The sequence below is a fragment of the Felis catus genome, chromosome C1 (assembly GCF_018350175.1).
Source record: "Felis catus isolate Fca126 chromosome C1, F.catus_Fca126_mat1.0, whole genome shotgun sequence".
NCBI lineage: Eukaryota > Metazoa > Chordata > Mammalia > Carnivora > Felidae > Felis > Felis catus.
The window spans coordinates 142005260-142021471 of NC_058375.1; the positions used below are offsets into that span (position 1 = coordinate 142005260).

Below are 16212 nucleotides of genomic sequence, written 5' to 3' on the forward strand. Positions count from 1 at the left end.
GGGGCTCAAACTCACGAACCGTGAGATCATGACCTGAGCCGAAGTCGGACACTTAACCCACTGAGCCACCCAGGCGCCCCAGTGATTTTTTTTAATGTATTATTTGATTTGGTTTGGTAATATTTTGTTGAGGCTTTTTGCATCTGTGTTCATCAGAGATATTGGCATGTAGTCTTTTTATTTTTGCTTTCAGTGTCTATCTAGTTTTGGAATCAGGGTAATGCTGGCCTCATAGAATGAACCTGGAAGTTTCTTTCTTTTTTTGGAATAGTTTGAGAAGAATAGGTATTAACCTAACCTTCAAAATGTTTGGTAGAATTCACCTGTGAAACCATGTAGTCCTGGACTTTTGTTTCTTGGGATCTTTTTAAATTACTGATTAAATTTCATTGCTGGTGTTAAGTCTTTTCAAGTTTTCTGTTTCTTCCTGATTCAGCATTGGGAGGTTATATGTTTCTAATAATTTATCCAAATCTTCTAGGTTGTCCAATTTGTTGGCATATAATTTTTTCATAATATTCTCTTATAATCCTTTGTATTTTTGTGGTGTTGGTTATTTCTCCAATTTAATTTCTGCTTTTGAGTCCTCTGTCTTTTTTTGTTGATGAATCTGACTAAAGGTTTACCAATTTTGTTGATCTTTTCAAAGTACCAGCTCCTGGTTTCAGTAATCTGTTCTATCTTCTTAGTTTCTATTTTATTTCTCCTCCAATCTTTATTATTTCTTTCTTTCTCCTGGTTTGGGGTTTTATTTGTTCTTTCTTTTCTAGCTCCTTTAGGTGTAAGGTTAGATTGATTGTTCATTTGAGATTTTTCTTGCTACTTGAGATAAGCCTATATTGCTATAAACTTCTTAGAACAGCTTTTGCTGTGTCCTAAAGATTTTGGACCCTTGTGTTTTCATTTTCCTTTGTATCTATGTAATTTTTTTTCTCTTTGATTTCTTGGTTGATGCATTCATTGTTTAGTAGCATGTTATTTAACCTCTATGTATTTGTGTTTTTTCCAGATTTTTTTCTTATGGTTGATTTATAGTTTCATAGTGTTGCAGTAGGAGAAGATGCATGGTAATATTTTGATCTTTTGAATTTGTTGAGACTTGTTTTGTGGCCTAATATGTGATCTCTTCTAGAGAATGTTCATGTGCACTTGAATGTGTGTTCTGTTTTAGGATAGAATGTGTCTTCTATTTTAGGATAGACTGTTCTGAATATATCTGTTAGATCGATCTGGTTCATTGTCTCATACAGAGTCACTGTTTCCTTGTTGATTTTGTTTGGATGATCTATCCATTGATGTAAGTGGGGTGTTTAAGTCCCCTACTATTACTGTATTACTGTCAATTCCTTTATGTCTTTTATTAGCTGCTTTATGTATTTGGTACTCCCCAATTTACAATTGTTATATCTTTTTTTAAAAAAAGTTTATTTATGTAAGTAATCTCTACACCCAACATGAGGCTCAAAGGTGCCCCCAATTGGTATATCTTTTTGTTGGATTGTCCCTTTTATGATTATATAGTGTCCTTCTTTGTCTTTGTTTTAGTGTTTTTTGTCCTACGTAAGTATTGCTACCTCAGCTTTCTTTTCACTTCCATTTGCATATAGGCGGCATCAAGATGGATCTTGCTTTTTTATCCATTCCATCATCACTTTATGTCTTTAGATTGGAACATTTACTCCATTTACATTCAAAGTAATTATTGGTAGGTATGTACTTAATTGCTTTTTTGTTACTTGTTTTATGGTTGTTTTGTAGTTCTTCTCTGTTCCAGTCTTCTCCTGTTTCCTTCTCATGGTTTGCTGGCTTTCTTTAGTGATGTAGTTGGACTCCTTTCTCTCTTTTTTAAAGGTTTATTTTTGAGAGAGAGCGCAAGCTGGGGAGGGGAAGAGAGAGGGGAACAGAGGATCTGAAGCAGGCTCTTTGCTGATAGCAGTGAGCCCAGTGCAGGCTCAAACTCACGAACTGTGAGATCATGAACTGAGGTGAAGGCACTCAACCAACTGAGGCACCCAGGTACCCCTGGATTCCTTTCTCTTTATTTTTTGTGTATCTATTACTGGTTTTTGATTTGTGGTTACCATTAAGTTTACATATAACATGTCTTTTGCACCTAACAGTCTATGTTAAGTTGACCATTAAGTTTGAATGCGTTCTTTGGTTCTTGCCCTCCCCTCCCCATTTTGGGTATAATGGTGTCATACTTTACATTCTTTATGAATTTCTTGACTGATTTTTATGCTTAGTTTTACTGCTTTTGTGCTTCCAAGTTTTCTTAAATTATGGACTTTCCTTTCCAAAGAGTCCCCTTTAATATGTCTTGTAGGACTGATTTCGTGATCATGAATTACTTTTGTTTTGAAACTCTGTCTCCTATTCTGAATGATAACCTTGCTGGATAGAATATTCTTGGCTGCAGGTGCTTATCTCTCAGCAGTTTGAATTATGTTATGCCACTCCTTTCTGGCCTGTGGAGTTTCAACTGAAAAATCCCCTGATAGCCTTACGGAGTTACTCTTGTATGTAACTTTTTATTTTGTTGCTTTTAAAATCTCTGTTAGTAATTTTGCCATTTTAATTACTGTTTTTTGGTATGGAACTCCATGACGTTGATTTTGTTGAGACTTCTGTGCCTCCTGGATCTGAATTTTATTTCCTTCCTTAGGTTTGGGAAGTTTTCAGCTTTTATTTCTTCAAATAAATTTCCTGCCCCCTTTTCTGAGATTGCCAAGGGCATATTGGAGGGGGCAGGTCAACGGGAAATAGTAGTGGTGGGACTTGCTGTGCCACTGAGTTCCTGGTTGTCACCTGCTGATCCCATAGCTGTTTCTAAAATGTTATCAGCTGAGCCATAAGGGAAGCTTACTGAACACAGTATAGATCTGAGAAAGCCTATGCTTGTGCATTTTTAACAGTACGTTTTTTTAAGTTTTTTTTTTGTGAAGTCTAATGTAATGGATTTGCTTTATTGAAATTTTTTATTTGTAGATCTTAAAACTATTAAAAAATAAGTCATTACATCAGTGGTGTTTATTGCAGAATTATAGACTTTATTAGTTACTAGCTTATCAACAGTTTATCAACTGTCACCTTTATAACTTCAGAACTGGAATAGAATTAAAAGCATCAGCATTCGGTAAGCAAGAAAAGGGGAGTATTTCTGCCATTTTTTCCTTAATGTGTTTAACATGTTCAGAATCCTGATATTAAATGTTAAACATTTTCATAATGGAGAAAGACTCTGGGTTGATACAGCAATAACATTGCATAGACTTGTAAAATGCCTATTCTATAATTAAACTTATTTAAAAATCCTATGGAAAATTTGCTAATGACAGTTTTAAAAATAATGAACCTATGGGTTTAATGTTGTCTCTTAAGTTTTATATCCAAGTCCAGAAAATAAGTAAATCTAGTTTAATAATTGAACAGATTGGTGATATTAACATTTGTTTTCCTTGAAGAATTACTGAAGTGCATATAGAAACAGATTAAGGGATGGTATAACTATTAGTCATATTGACACAAAAAGATCATTAGGCAGCTTGAGTAACAGTGGAGTGTCTGAACGGAAATACTGACTAGAGGTTCTGCAGGTCCTCTAGACAGGTGCGATACTTGAAATGCTTAAATAGCCTCCACGTAGTTGGCTGGCAGCATGCCGGTCCTGCCGGTCCTCTGCACAGTGCCATACATCCAACCTTCATCAATCGCCTGAACATTTACAATAGCATCTCCGTCTCTGAAGGACACCTCATCTGCATCAGCAGCCATATAGTCGTACATGGCACGGAAGATTTTCTATTTGTGAAGATGGAAAAAGGTAAAAAAAAAAAAAAAATACATATTAGATTTGCAACAAGTACCCTAAACACCTAGTTTTAAGGTCTCTTACAACTTACTTCACAAATTTAAGTTGCACAAAATAGAATGAGCAACTACCACCAAGAAAGTAAAAAGACTACTCACAAAATAGAAAATATTTGCAAATCATCTATATGGTAAGGAATTACCATCCAGAAAATATAAAGAACTATAATTCAATACTGATAAAAGGTGGGGGAAGGGCAAAAGATCTGAATTCTCCAAAGGAGATGTACAAACAGCCCGTAAGCTCCTCAAAAAAATGTTCAAACCTTAGTAGTCATCAGGGAGAACCACAATGCAATACCACTTCACACACATGAGAATGGTGATAATAACCAGTTTAGGGGAAGATAGGGAGAAATTTGAACCCACATAAACTGCTGGTGAGAATGTAAAATGGTACAACCACTCCGAATAGAGTTTTGGAAGTTTCTCCCATCTTAAATACAGAGTTAGCATATTCTGGTCCTACGTAGGTAAATACGTCCACATAATAACTTCTACATCTGCCACTGATAGCAGCCCAAAAGTGGAACTAACCCAAATGCCCACCAACTGATGAATGAAGAATGAAAAGGTAAGATTTTCATACAATGGAATATTATTTGTTGATAAAAGGAAATGAATTATTGCTGTATGATACAACTAGATGAACTAAGACCATTAAAAGAATCTAGTCACAAAAGATCACATATTGTGTGATTTCGTTTACATGAAATGTCTTGAATAGGCACGTAGAAACAAAGTACATTAGTGGATCACTTAGGATTGGATGGTGGGGGATGGGGAGTGACTGTTGATGGGTACAGGGTTTTTTTAGGGTGATGAAATATTAGGAAATTAGATTATGGTAGTGGTTGAATAACAAAGAAAATCACTGGGCCTGTACACTTCAAATGATGAACTTAATAGTATGTTAATATATTCATAAAATTGTATGAAAAAAGAATGTTTTATATATAGCCTTTTCTTCCCTTTTGAGGAAGTCAATCTTGTGTTTTGGAGAAGAAAAATTTGAAAAACCATAGCAATATTGCATGTATCTCTCACTTTCGGAATTTGGGAGCATGTTAGTAGTAAAAGTTGCTACAAGCTATCCTCCACATGTTAAACAAACAAAAAAACCTGTAACGTGGGAGGGGAAAATCAACAAGCATAAAGTTTTAGTTAAGCAAGATGAATAAGCTCTAGAGATCTCTTGTTCTGGAGATCTCTAGAGATCTGCACACACAGCCTTGAACCTATAGTGAACAAGAATGTACTGAACACCTAAAAATGTGGTAAGAAGGGGGGGCTCCTGGGTGGCTCAATCAGCTCAGCATCTGTCTCTTGATTTCAGCCCAAGTCATGATCTCGTGGTTCAGTTCATGAGATTGAGCCCTGTGTTGGGCTCCATCTGACAGTGCAGAGCCTGTCTGGGATTCTCTCTCCCTCCCTCTCTCTGCCCCTTCCTCCCCCTCATCTCAAAAATAGTTTTTTTTAAATGTTTTATGTATTTTTGAGAGCAAGTGAGTATGCATGAGCGGGGGAAGGACAGAGAGAGGATCTTTCTGAGAGAGAGGGACAGAAGGGAGGATCTGAAGCAAGCTCCATGTTGACAGAGAACCTGATGGGGGCTTGAACCCATGAACTGAGATCTGACCTGAGCCGAAGTCAGATGCTTAACCAACTGAGCCACCTGGGCACCAGCACCCACCCACCCCCCCCCAAATTTTTAAATGTAAGAAGGTAGAGCTCATGTTAAATGTTCTTAGAATAGCAAAATAAGATTTTTAAAAACTGTAACAATTTGGAGATAAAAACAAAGATTGAAAGTGCCCAAATTTTCTTGATAGGGACAGGCACTACTTAGTAATTAGTATATAACCTACATATTTTTTCCTAGCATTCTGAAATATACATACATATATTCATATTCAGCGATAGGTTTCCCCTTTCCCGCTGTATAAGTAGAACAATATTATAAATAATACTGTTCTTTCCATTTAATACAGCTTTGAGGTCTTTCCATATTTTAGTAATATTACAAATTAGCCAGGTCTATACTTTTGGTCATTTAATTGTTACCATTTTTTCTTACACTAATCCCCGAATGTTTGTCTTCAGGCAAGTATTTTAGAAAAAAAAAAAAAAAAAAAAAAAAAAGCTTTTAAAGGTGAAAGGTCAAACGGTATGTGCATGTTAATTTTTTTTATTCACTACCATAATGTTCTAATATGCTACTTTATTGTTTTAATTTGCATATTCCTGGTTAGCAATCATGGTGAACATCTTTTTTGTTGGGTGTTTTATTTCTTCTGCTGTAAGTTGTTTATTCATTTGCGTACAGGTCTTTCTTATTTTGACTGGAAGGGGAATAATTTGTCAATGAATTTTTGAGTGTTATGCTTTTTAGATATAAATCTTTTTGTTATGTATGCTGCAAATATTTCTTCCAGTTTGACATGTTTCTTTTTGTTATAAAAACACTTAAAGTTTTATGGTTAAATATATGTGGTCTTTTCTTACACATTCCTAGGTTCTAGAACTTGCTGAGGAAGGTCTTCCCCTGTCCCCAGTATTATAAAAGTAGTCTCTGCTTTTCTATAGTATTTTACAATTTTGATTTTTTTTCCCCCTGCTAATCTGTAATTCTTTAAGGGTCCGTTTCTGGACCTCATCTATTTTCACATCTATTCCCATGCTAAGATCCATATTTAATGACAATTTTATAGTATGTGTTGCTCTTATTTGGTTAATAAGTTCCTATTGTCACTTTCAAAATTTACTTGATTATTCTTGCATCTTTACGCTTTCAAATAAATTTTAGGATTAATATACAAAATGGTTTAAAATTCCTCTAGGATTTTGACTCGAGTTGCCTTGAATTTATGTATTTATTTCAGGAAAAATGACAACTTTACAAGATTCCCTTCCTGAAATATAATGGGTCTCAATACTTAGATCTTTATGTCTTTTAGTAAAGATAGTTTCTTCATACAAATATTTTTATTTCAACCCTAAAGAATTGATGTTTTTGTGATATTACGAATGAGTCCAGGGTTTTAAACTAACAGTTTTTTAAGTAATCTGGTGAACTGTAAACATGATTTGACTTATCTCTTCTTCAATGGATATTAACAAGGGAAATCTAAGATAATGACATGTTTATATGTGTGACATGGGCACACATACGTATATTCTTCAAGAATGAGGGGCGCCTGGGTGGCTCAGTCGGTTAAGCGTCCGACTTCAGCTCAGGCCACGATCTCACGGTCCGGTCCGTGAGTTCGAGCCCCGCGTCAGGCTCTGGGCTGATGGCTCAGAGCCTGGAGCCTGTTTCCGATTCTGTGTCTCCCTCTCTCTCTGCCCCTCCCCCGTTCATGCTCTGTCTTTGTCTCAAAAATAAATAAACGTTCAAAAAAAATTAAAAAGAATGATTCCAAGCAGCAAATACAGTAAGATAGTGGGTAGGACCAATGAGCCCCAAATGATCATTTGCTTTAGTTTGTTCTAAATCACTGAATAATGCTTTTTAATTAATTTGAGTTTGGTAATGAAAGGTTTCTGATACTACTGGTAACATGAGATGTGTATTAAAAGCATTACATGGAAGGAAAAATAAGATAAAAACAGGGAAGGAAACCCTAAGACAGTCTCTTAACTACAGAGAACAAACTGAGGGGTGATGGAGAGGAGGTGGGCATATAATGGGTTAAAAGTGATGGGCATTAAGGAGGGTACTTGTGATGAGCCCTGGGTGTTGTATATAAGCGGTGAATCACTAAAGTCTATTCCTGAGACCAATATTACACTCTATGTTAATTAACTAGAATTTAAAACTTGGAATTAAAAAAAAAAAAAAAGACCAGAATAGCGATAATCATTATTGCACATATGAAAAGATAAGAATGATTTCAGTAAGCTCCTGATTGCTTACTTACCCCCGCGGTAGATGGGTGAGATGGGATAGAGGATACCGTTGTCTGTTGGGTGGCAACTGAAGACGATCGCTGTTGTGGGAGTTCCGTGGTTTTCGCATGTTTGTAAGCTACACGGTAGGGGGAAAGTAGTTTACGAGAAGAAATGGTGGCTAGACGTCATTTAATCAGTGTCAAACAGTGGAGCAGGGTTCTCTTTTCCCCTAACTTGAAAAGAACGATTTGCAAGAAAGGAGGCTCTCATAAAAGTTAATGAATGAAACATCTGGTTTCATGTGCTTCTCCACAGTTCTAGGCTTTTCTCCTCATTAGAAATGATTTTTAAAAATCCAGATTAAAAAAAAAATTTTAACTGAAAGCATCTGCCCTCGTAACCCAGTCAGCGGGCGGGCCGCGACTGTCCAGGGCAGCGCCACCCACGTGTACCTGTGGAGGTGGCCGAGAAGAAGACGCCGCCGTCGCTGTAGGTGGAGAGGCGCTGGTCGGCCGCTTCCGAGTGCTCGGACTTGTCCTCGCCGCCGCCGCTGACGCCGCTGACGCTCAGCGCGCTGGCCGACCGCGACTGCTCCCGGCTCCGGCGCTGCGCTTGCGCTGGGGGGCGGGGGAGCAGGCGTGAAACTTAGGCGGTAGCAAAGCCTGACTGTAGTGAATCTCAGTTCGGTGGGGTGGGGGATTTGCGAAGCGTGGTTTTTGGTAGACTACCACGGATTAAACCCTCGAAACCCTTGTATATTATGTGGTTGTCATCCTCATTTTCCACATGACAGCTGAAGTGACTTACCGAAGGGCGCGTGACTGCTAAACGGTACAGCCACGCTTCAAATCTCAGCCTGTCCTGGCCCACAACCCCTTCCCTCCACCCTGTCCGTTTTCCTGGCTCATCAAAATTCACAAACTCCACATTAAACTCCTCCAGAAAGCCCTCCCTCACTTCCAAATTAATTCAGATCCCTTTCTCTGAGTTCCTACAATTTGTGTGCAGACCTTTAAAACTGCACGTGTCAGGGTGTAACCACTGATTTACTTGTCTCTCCATCAGGAGAATAGAGTGTAAATCCTTTAAGGACAAGCACTATGTATTATTCTACATTTTAACATGAACAGAAGACACAAAGGCATGTGGCCTGTCTTCTTAATAATCTTCCTGGATGACATAAGAGTGTTCAGAAAGTTGCCAAAGGTCAAATTCATTCTCTTCCCGGTGCCTAGGTATTTTTTTCCATTATGTCTCCAATAGAAAGATGTACTACCTTTTTTTTCTTTAGAAACAAAATGATAATACTGGGGCCTAAGGAGATTTACATGAAGGCAGTGAGGCAATCTTTCCCCGATATAAATTTTCGTAGAAAATGATGTTGTCCCACCGGTCAGGGAGGTGTTTCTTTGCGGAATGACAACTGAGAACACTGAAGACCCTTGAGTTTCCTTGAGGTCACCGATGCTAGCCCACTAAATGGTGACATTTATGTCATAAGCTATAACATACCATTAATCATGTGTAAGCTTCGTGATTGTATATTGTCTTCTGCTGGATCATAGTCAAAAACTGAGCCCGGATTAGTACGCCAGACACGTAAACCTAAGATTGAGCAAAATTAAGGATCAGAACAGATGTTTTTGGATGACTCCTGATATCTTGGAAAGCAAAGCATGAGCTTAATTAACCACAGGACCACTAACACCAATTTAGCTTAGTTCTTAGAGGAGAACAAAGCAGAAGAAAGAAGAGAGATCAGCTTTGCAAGCCGTGAAATCAGTTTTCTTTTACAACTAGTGAAAACAGACTGAGGTCCCTTTATCCTTTGCCTTCCTATGGGTAATTCCACTCCTGTTCTTCTACCCCCTCAGTTTAGAGTTGATTTTCCCTGTAGGCCTCATATACCTGTAATAGTCTCCTGATCCTGGTCATTCCGTTTTTGTTCCATTTCTACCACTTTTCTCTGAATACCTCGGTAGTTAATGTCACTGAAGTCCTGTGTGTTCTTCTTTACTCGTTCAGTGATAGGGTCCGTCACCACTGGTGTGAAGCAACCCTTGTGTTTCTCAAAGTCTTCATGATATTTCACCTGAAATTTCATTAATTCACTTTGTGAAAATATGACGGTGTGATCATTTCCTTTTCCACCTGATCCAGCAGGCTGGCCCGTCAATCCTGAAGAATCCCGGACTCACCGTTGAGATGTGACGTTGGGTCTCCCGCACCCGTCTCATCTCTGGAGTGTCTAGGACATAGGCAGCTTTGCCTTGTATTTGTTTCCGGAAGCTATCAGAATAAAGAACCTGGTAGAGGAGAGACCATGAATTAAGTCCAGGTCATGGTACTGTTCTAATTCTGAAGTCTCAAAACTTTTCCAGCACATGGAGATAAAAGTAGCTGGGAAGGGAAGCTTGAGTCAACCGAAAAGACCCAGTGATACCCTTGACTAACGGCTGAACAGATTAGCATGAGGACAAATAGGCAGGGCTCTCATCAAGAGAGAAAGGACAAGTTTTGTCTTTGAAAATGCAACTCTGATTTTCAAGGGAGACAGAGCACAGGAGAATTTCAAAGAGGATCGGAAGAAATTGGTCTCTTGGATTTGCTGGGAATTGCAGCACCAGCAGACTGGATGGTATTTGGCACTAGGTGTGATTCTGACATTGAAAACAACTATCCTTTCAATTTTTTAAAAGTTGAATTAATGTATTATTTAATCTCTACCCCCAACACGGGGCTCGAGCTCATGACCCTGAGATCAAGAGTTGCATGCTCTTCTGACTGAGCCAACCAGGTGCCCCTAAACAACTGTCCTTCCAAACAAGTGATCATTTTCACAGGTTTATGTCCAGATTTCATAAACCCATATGTTAACACAGAAATCAAGGTCCTCCAGACATGAAAAACCCAAAATACCAAAGCCAAAGAAGGCATCCACCTCAGAGTATTACCTGTTTCATAGAATACCTTAAAAATAAAGGAGAGCAGAAGATTGAGGCTGTTAGGAAGTCAATTTGTTACAGTTGGTTATGTAAGACTACCTAGTTGGTTATATAAGACTACCTTGGAGTAAAATAAAGGTAAGAGAAAACATTGGCAATTAACTTGTTATTTCTTAGTATGATCATTTGGAATTTAAAAGCACAGTTGTGTTAATTTTAATGTAAATTTTCAGTTGAATGAGAAGGTGCACATTTTTATGGTGTTAAAAATGTTATTTTCCAAGATGTTGCATTTCTTTTTTTTCATTTTAGTGTGCTTTCCAAGTGAATGAGAAAGGCGTGTTTCTATGATGTTAAAATGTTATTTTCCAAGTTGTTGCACTACTCCTGTGTTTAATCCTAGACAATACCGAGCTAATGTTTTCTTGGTTGCGCTTAGCTCGCTCCATCTCTGGAGTAACAGGTGTCGGAGTTGCTTTTCTCATATTCTCTTTGTATAATACCTAGAGGAGCCAAGAGAGCATCCAGACATCAGAAAGCAGAAAACCAGTTCTGAAAACCATCATCTAGCTTGTGTTACGGCTCAATTATATCACACTCTATAAGAAACGCATCAGGAAGATAAAGCCATTAAAATGTTATTGTATAAAGCCAGAGAAGAAGAAAGAATTAAATCAGTTTGAGCTGGAGGGGTTGGTTGGTTGTTTTTAAGTGGGTAAAGATGAACTTAAAACAAAAGTTCTGGGAAAAATGTGAGGTAAATTAGTGATATAACCATGATTGCCAGGCTTATTAAAAGGGTAACGATTTCTTTTTTCCTCTCCAAAATACCGAGCTAAAGTTTTCTTGATTGCGTTTGACTCTTTCCATCTCAGGAGTAAAGGGTGTAGGGGTCGCTTTCCCCAGGTTCTCTTTGTATAACACCTGTGAGATACAAAGTTGGACCCGAAAATCACCAAGAGGCAATATTCAGGCTATTAAATATAATGCGATTTGGGGAAGAAAACTCCAGGTTTAATCTACTACATTAGTGAGAACGGCTCTCGAGAAGAAAGCTTAAAAAAATAGTTAATGGCAATAATACATGTAGTAGGTCATTTACAGGAGATTCTAAAAAAACTGGCATTTTGCTGGTTTTTAACCTGGGATGGAGTTAGGAGCAGGCCAAACTGCAGGGGTTACTTTGCAAAGTTAAAAGCACTTTCGTTTCTCAAGACAATACCGAGCTAATGTTCTCTTGATTGCGTTTGACTCTCTGCATCTCTGGCGTGACAGGGGTTGGGGTGGCTTTCCCCACATTTTCTTTGTACAAAACCTACGCGGGTCCAATGGATCCAAAAAGCCAAAAAGAAAAAAAAAAGTTACAGTTACCAAAAGATTAAACGGAGTAGATAATTTGTTATGAGGTTCAGGGTGTCAAACCATTTAGGCAACAAGGTTAGGCGGAAAGAGGTATGTTTCCAAAGGAAGCTGAGTATAGTTACAGCCAGACACACATTTCCAGGGTAGGCCCCTGCCCTGACATCCTGGCAGACCGCCTGACAGAACTGCAGTGTGCCCCAAAAAGGATGAAAGACAGCCTTCATTTTCCCACTAGTCCATGAATTTCAAGCTCCAGACAGATCATCTAGAAAGGACTGTAGGGGAATGCGCTTGAGTGACACCGAGAAAGCGGGGCCGGTCCCTACACAGGAGTGGGCGACTGGATGGTTGGTTGTGCAGCAACTCTGTATATAGACACATCCATACAATCCTGGGCCCACAAACAAGGATTTCTCCTACTCTTTTGTTCCTTGCTGTCATCTGTGCTCTGTCTCCTACTTTAGTTCACCAGCAAACTTCTCAGTAAGGAAAAATGTTCTCAGCGATTACATCATTAGCATCACCATAAATCCTTTACCTCAGTGTCTCCCTTCAGTGTCATTCATGGGGAATGGGTTTGGGAAATGATGTTCAAGAGAAGGAATTCTGGTCAAGTAATGGTTCTCAAAGTGGGGTCCCTGAATAGCAAGCTCAGCATCGCCTGAGTGCTTTGCTAGAATTGCAAATTTGCTGGCCTCACACCAGACCCAGAAAATGAGAAACTGTGGGGACAGGGCCCTACAATCTGATGTAACAAGTGCTCCGGGTGATTCTGATGCCCTGTGCTCAAGTACTGGAGAAACCCACACATAGCGCTGATGTGAGGGGTCGCAGGCTTCTTCCTTACACGAGCTAGTGTCCTCCCCATACGAATCCCAATCTCTGCTCCCCCCCCCACCAGTGATCACTAAACATATATAATATCACAGAGCACAGGCTTACAGGAAATGGTTTACTAAAGCTAACAGTTAAAGACCACGCTAAAGACAAAAAAAAAAAAAAATTGGTAAAGCAAAAACAGTTCGAGTGACACTTTCCTTTTTAAGTAAATTGATGGTCATGTGCTGAAATCACTAGTGGATCTTAGTTTTTTCATTTCTATGAGCACAGTACCTCCAAACAATCACATGGGGATTTGAGATTGTTAGAACTCAGTTTTGTTGTTATCCAAGCAAACTAAAAGTGTTTTTTTTTTTTTTTAATATTTAAAAATATCCGATGGAATAGAAATGTCATTATCCTTGAAGAAGAGAATCAGGGGTTATTTCCCCAAGGTCTCTTTGTCTAAATCTGACAGGATAAATTAGAACCAAAAGTCATAGGTGCAAAAGCTGAAGAAGATCACAACTCCAATGTTCCAGAAAGAGCTCTCATACCTACCATGCCACCCCCCAAATTTCATGAGTGCATAAAACAAAGAGACCTTGAGGATAGTAGATAGAGAGTAAGTTTGGGGAGAGATGAGTGAAAGGATATTTTATTGGAAAATCTGTTACTTCCTGATATTAGAACTTTATGGATTAAAGCAATCTTGTTATTACAGGGTTAAAGCTAAGAGTAGCCTTCTAGGAAAGAAGGATACATGTGATAAACAAAATTCACAAAATTTAAGTTGTTTTTTAAAAGTAGGATTAATAAGTATTATTTTAAATCATTAAAGAAGTAGTTTTTGCTTTTCTTGCCAAAGTACCGAGCTAATATTTTCTTGATTGTGTTTGACTCTCTCCATCTCTGGAGTGACAGGTATAGGGGTTCCCTTGCCCATATTTTCTTTGTACAACACCTGTGTGATGAGAAAGCATCCAGAAAAAAACAGCCGTCAGTAATATTTCATTCGTTTTAAGATTTTAAGGACGAGTTCAACTTCCTTGTTACCACATGACACAGGAGTTACAGGTTGACAATTTGCCACAAACTACTTTAATGGCAGCCAGTCTTGGGCTGGGAAAGAGGACTGTAGGGCAGCAAGGACCTCAGCTGCTGGGGAAAGGTTGTCAGTTATTCATGTTATTGTTCCATTTCTGTGAGCACACTGCCTCCCAATCACGTGGGGGTTTGAGATGGTTAGAACTCGGTTTTGTTGTTATCCAAGCAAATTAAAGACCAGTGGCTTAAACAAAAATATTTTAAAATATCAGATGGAATAGAAGTCAATTAACTAAAATTAAAAACTGAAGCCATAGTAACAAGGTAAAAATGCAAAAGTATGTCTTTTTGCTAAGTGAGGTATGTTAGAAACAAAGGAAGGGTAGTGGGTTTTTAAAAAGGAATAAATGTTAAATATCTATTTAATTATGAGGTTAAATGGCATCTTCTTTTCCCTTTCTTTCCAAAATACCGAGCTAAGGTTTTCTTGATTGTGTTTGACTCTCTCCATCTCTGGAGTGACAGGTATAGGGGTTCCCTTGCCCATATTTTCTTTGTACAACACCTGTGTGATGAGAAAGCATCCAGAAAAAACAGGCATCAGTAATATTTCATTGGTTTTTAAGATTCTTAAAGACAAGTTCAACTTCCTTGTTACCACATGACACAGGAGTTACAGGTTGACAATTTGCCACAGACTATTTTAATGGCAGCCATTCTTGGGCTGGGGAAGAGGACCATAGGGCAGCAAGGACCTCAGCTGCTGGGGAAAGGTTGTCAGTTATTCATGTTATTGTTCCATTTCTGTGAGCACACTGCCTCCCAATCACGTGGGGGTTTGAGATGGTTAGAACTCGGTTTTGTTGTTATCCAAGCACATTAAAGACCAGTGTTTTTTTTTAAATATTTTTTAAAATACCAGATGGAATAGAAGTCAATTAACTAAAATATTAAAAAAATGAATCCATAGTAGTAACATAAAAATGTAAAAGTATGTCTTTTTGCTAAGTGAGATATATTAGAAACAAAGGAAGGGTAGTGGGTTTTAAAAAGGAATAAATGTTAAGTATCTATTTAATAACGAGGTTAAATGGCATCTTCTTTTTCCCTTTCTTTCCAAAATACCGAGCTAAGGTTTTCTTGATTGTGTTTGACTCTCTCCATCTCTGGAGTGACAGGTATAGGGGTTCCCTTGCCCATATTTTCTTTGTACAACACCTGTGTGATGAGAAAGCATCCAGAAAAAACAGGCATCAGTAATATTTCATTGGTTTTTAAGATTCTTAAAGACAAGTTCAACTTCCTTGTTACCACATGACACAGGAGTTACAGGTTGACAATTTGCCACAAACTATTTTAATGGCAGCCATTCTTGGGCTGGGGAAGAGGACCGTAGGGCAGCAAGGACCTCAGCTGCTGGGGAAAGGTTGTCAGTTATTCATGTTATTGTTCCATTTCTGTGAGCACACTGCCTCCCAATCACGTGGGGGTTTGAGATGGTTAGAACTCGGTTTTGTTGTTATCCAAGCAAAATAAAGACCAGTGTTTTTTTTAAAATATTTTTTAAAATACCAGATGGAATAGAAGTCAATTAACTAAAATATAAAAAAAATGAATCCATAGTAGTAACATAAAAATTTAAAAGTATGTCTTTTTGCTAAGTGAGATATATTAGAAACAAAGGAAGGGTAGTGGGTTTTAAAAAGGAATAAATGTTAAGTATCTATTTAATAACGAGGTTAAATGGCATCTTCTTTTTCCCTTTCTTTCCAAAATACCGAGCTAAGGTTTTCTTGATTGTGTTTGACTCTCTGCATCTCAGGGGTGATGGAGATTGGGATTCCAGTCCCCAGGTTCTCCTTGTATAGCACCTGTATGATAAGAAAGCATCCAGAACAAAAAGAGCAATCAACCACTTTCCCCCACTTGTGGAGAAGTGGGGAGTAGAAGGGCAAAGAGGAAGAGAATGAGTTAGAGGAAAGGAAACACCAGAAGCTTCTAGATCCAACCTGTACGAGCCTAGAGACATAAGTAAGGGAATGCAGGAAAGAGCAGCAAAAACGAAGAGATAGGAAAGTGTTGTTATTTTTGTTGTTTGAACAAATCCCTGTAGCACTGAGCAACAGAGTGCACCATGAAAGGGAAGGATTAGTGCCCCCAGTTTGTTATGAGGAAGAGAAAAAAAATTAAAAGGGTAAGAGACAAAAGGAGAACCCAGGAAGTTATTTTTGATTTGGAAATGTTATTAATAATCCACATAAGGGTATTTGGGTTTTAG

General features: G+C 38.3%; 1 protein-coding gene across 39 annotated transcripts in view; it reads right to left on the minus strand.

Moving 5' to 3' along the window:
• Positions 1-3029: 3029 nt before the first annotated feature.
• Positions 3030-16212, minus strand: part of NEB (nebulin) — a 214320-nt gene continuing 201137 nt past the window's right edge. For 14 of the 39 annotated variants that reach the window (XM_045033808.1, XM_045033789.1, XM_045033790.1 and 11 more), the window contains 11 exons: positions 15713-15805; positions 13759-13851; positions 11929-12021; positions 11538-11630; positions 11117-11209; positions 9960-10067; positions 9670-9853; positions 9274-9366; positions 8214-8378; positions 7791-7897; positions 3030-3801 (listed from right to left, as the gene is read on the minus strand). In XM_045033808.1, the coding sequence (XP_044889743.1) occupies positions 3628-3801; positions 7791-7897; positions 8214-8378; positions 9274-9366; positions 9670-9853; positions 9960-10067; positions 11117-11209; positions 11538-11630; positions 11929-12021; positions 13759-13851; positions 15713-15805 (1296 nt within the window). In that variant the 3' untranslated portion in view covers positions 3030-3627. Of the gene's footprint in view, positions 3802-7790; positions 7898-8213; positions 8379-9273; positions 9367-9669; positions 9854-9959; positions 10068-11116; positions 11210-11537; positions 11631-11928; positions 12022-13758; positions 13852-14406; positions 14500-14538; positions 15153-15684; positions 15806-16212 lie in introns of those variants that run through there. The other 25 variants (XM_045033805.1, XM_045033804.1, XM_045033802.1 and 22 more) reach the window with 10 other exon arrangements.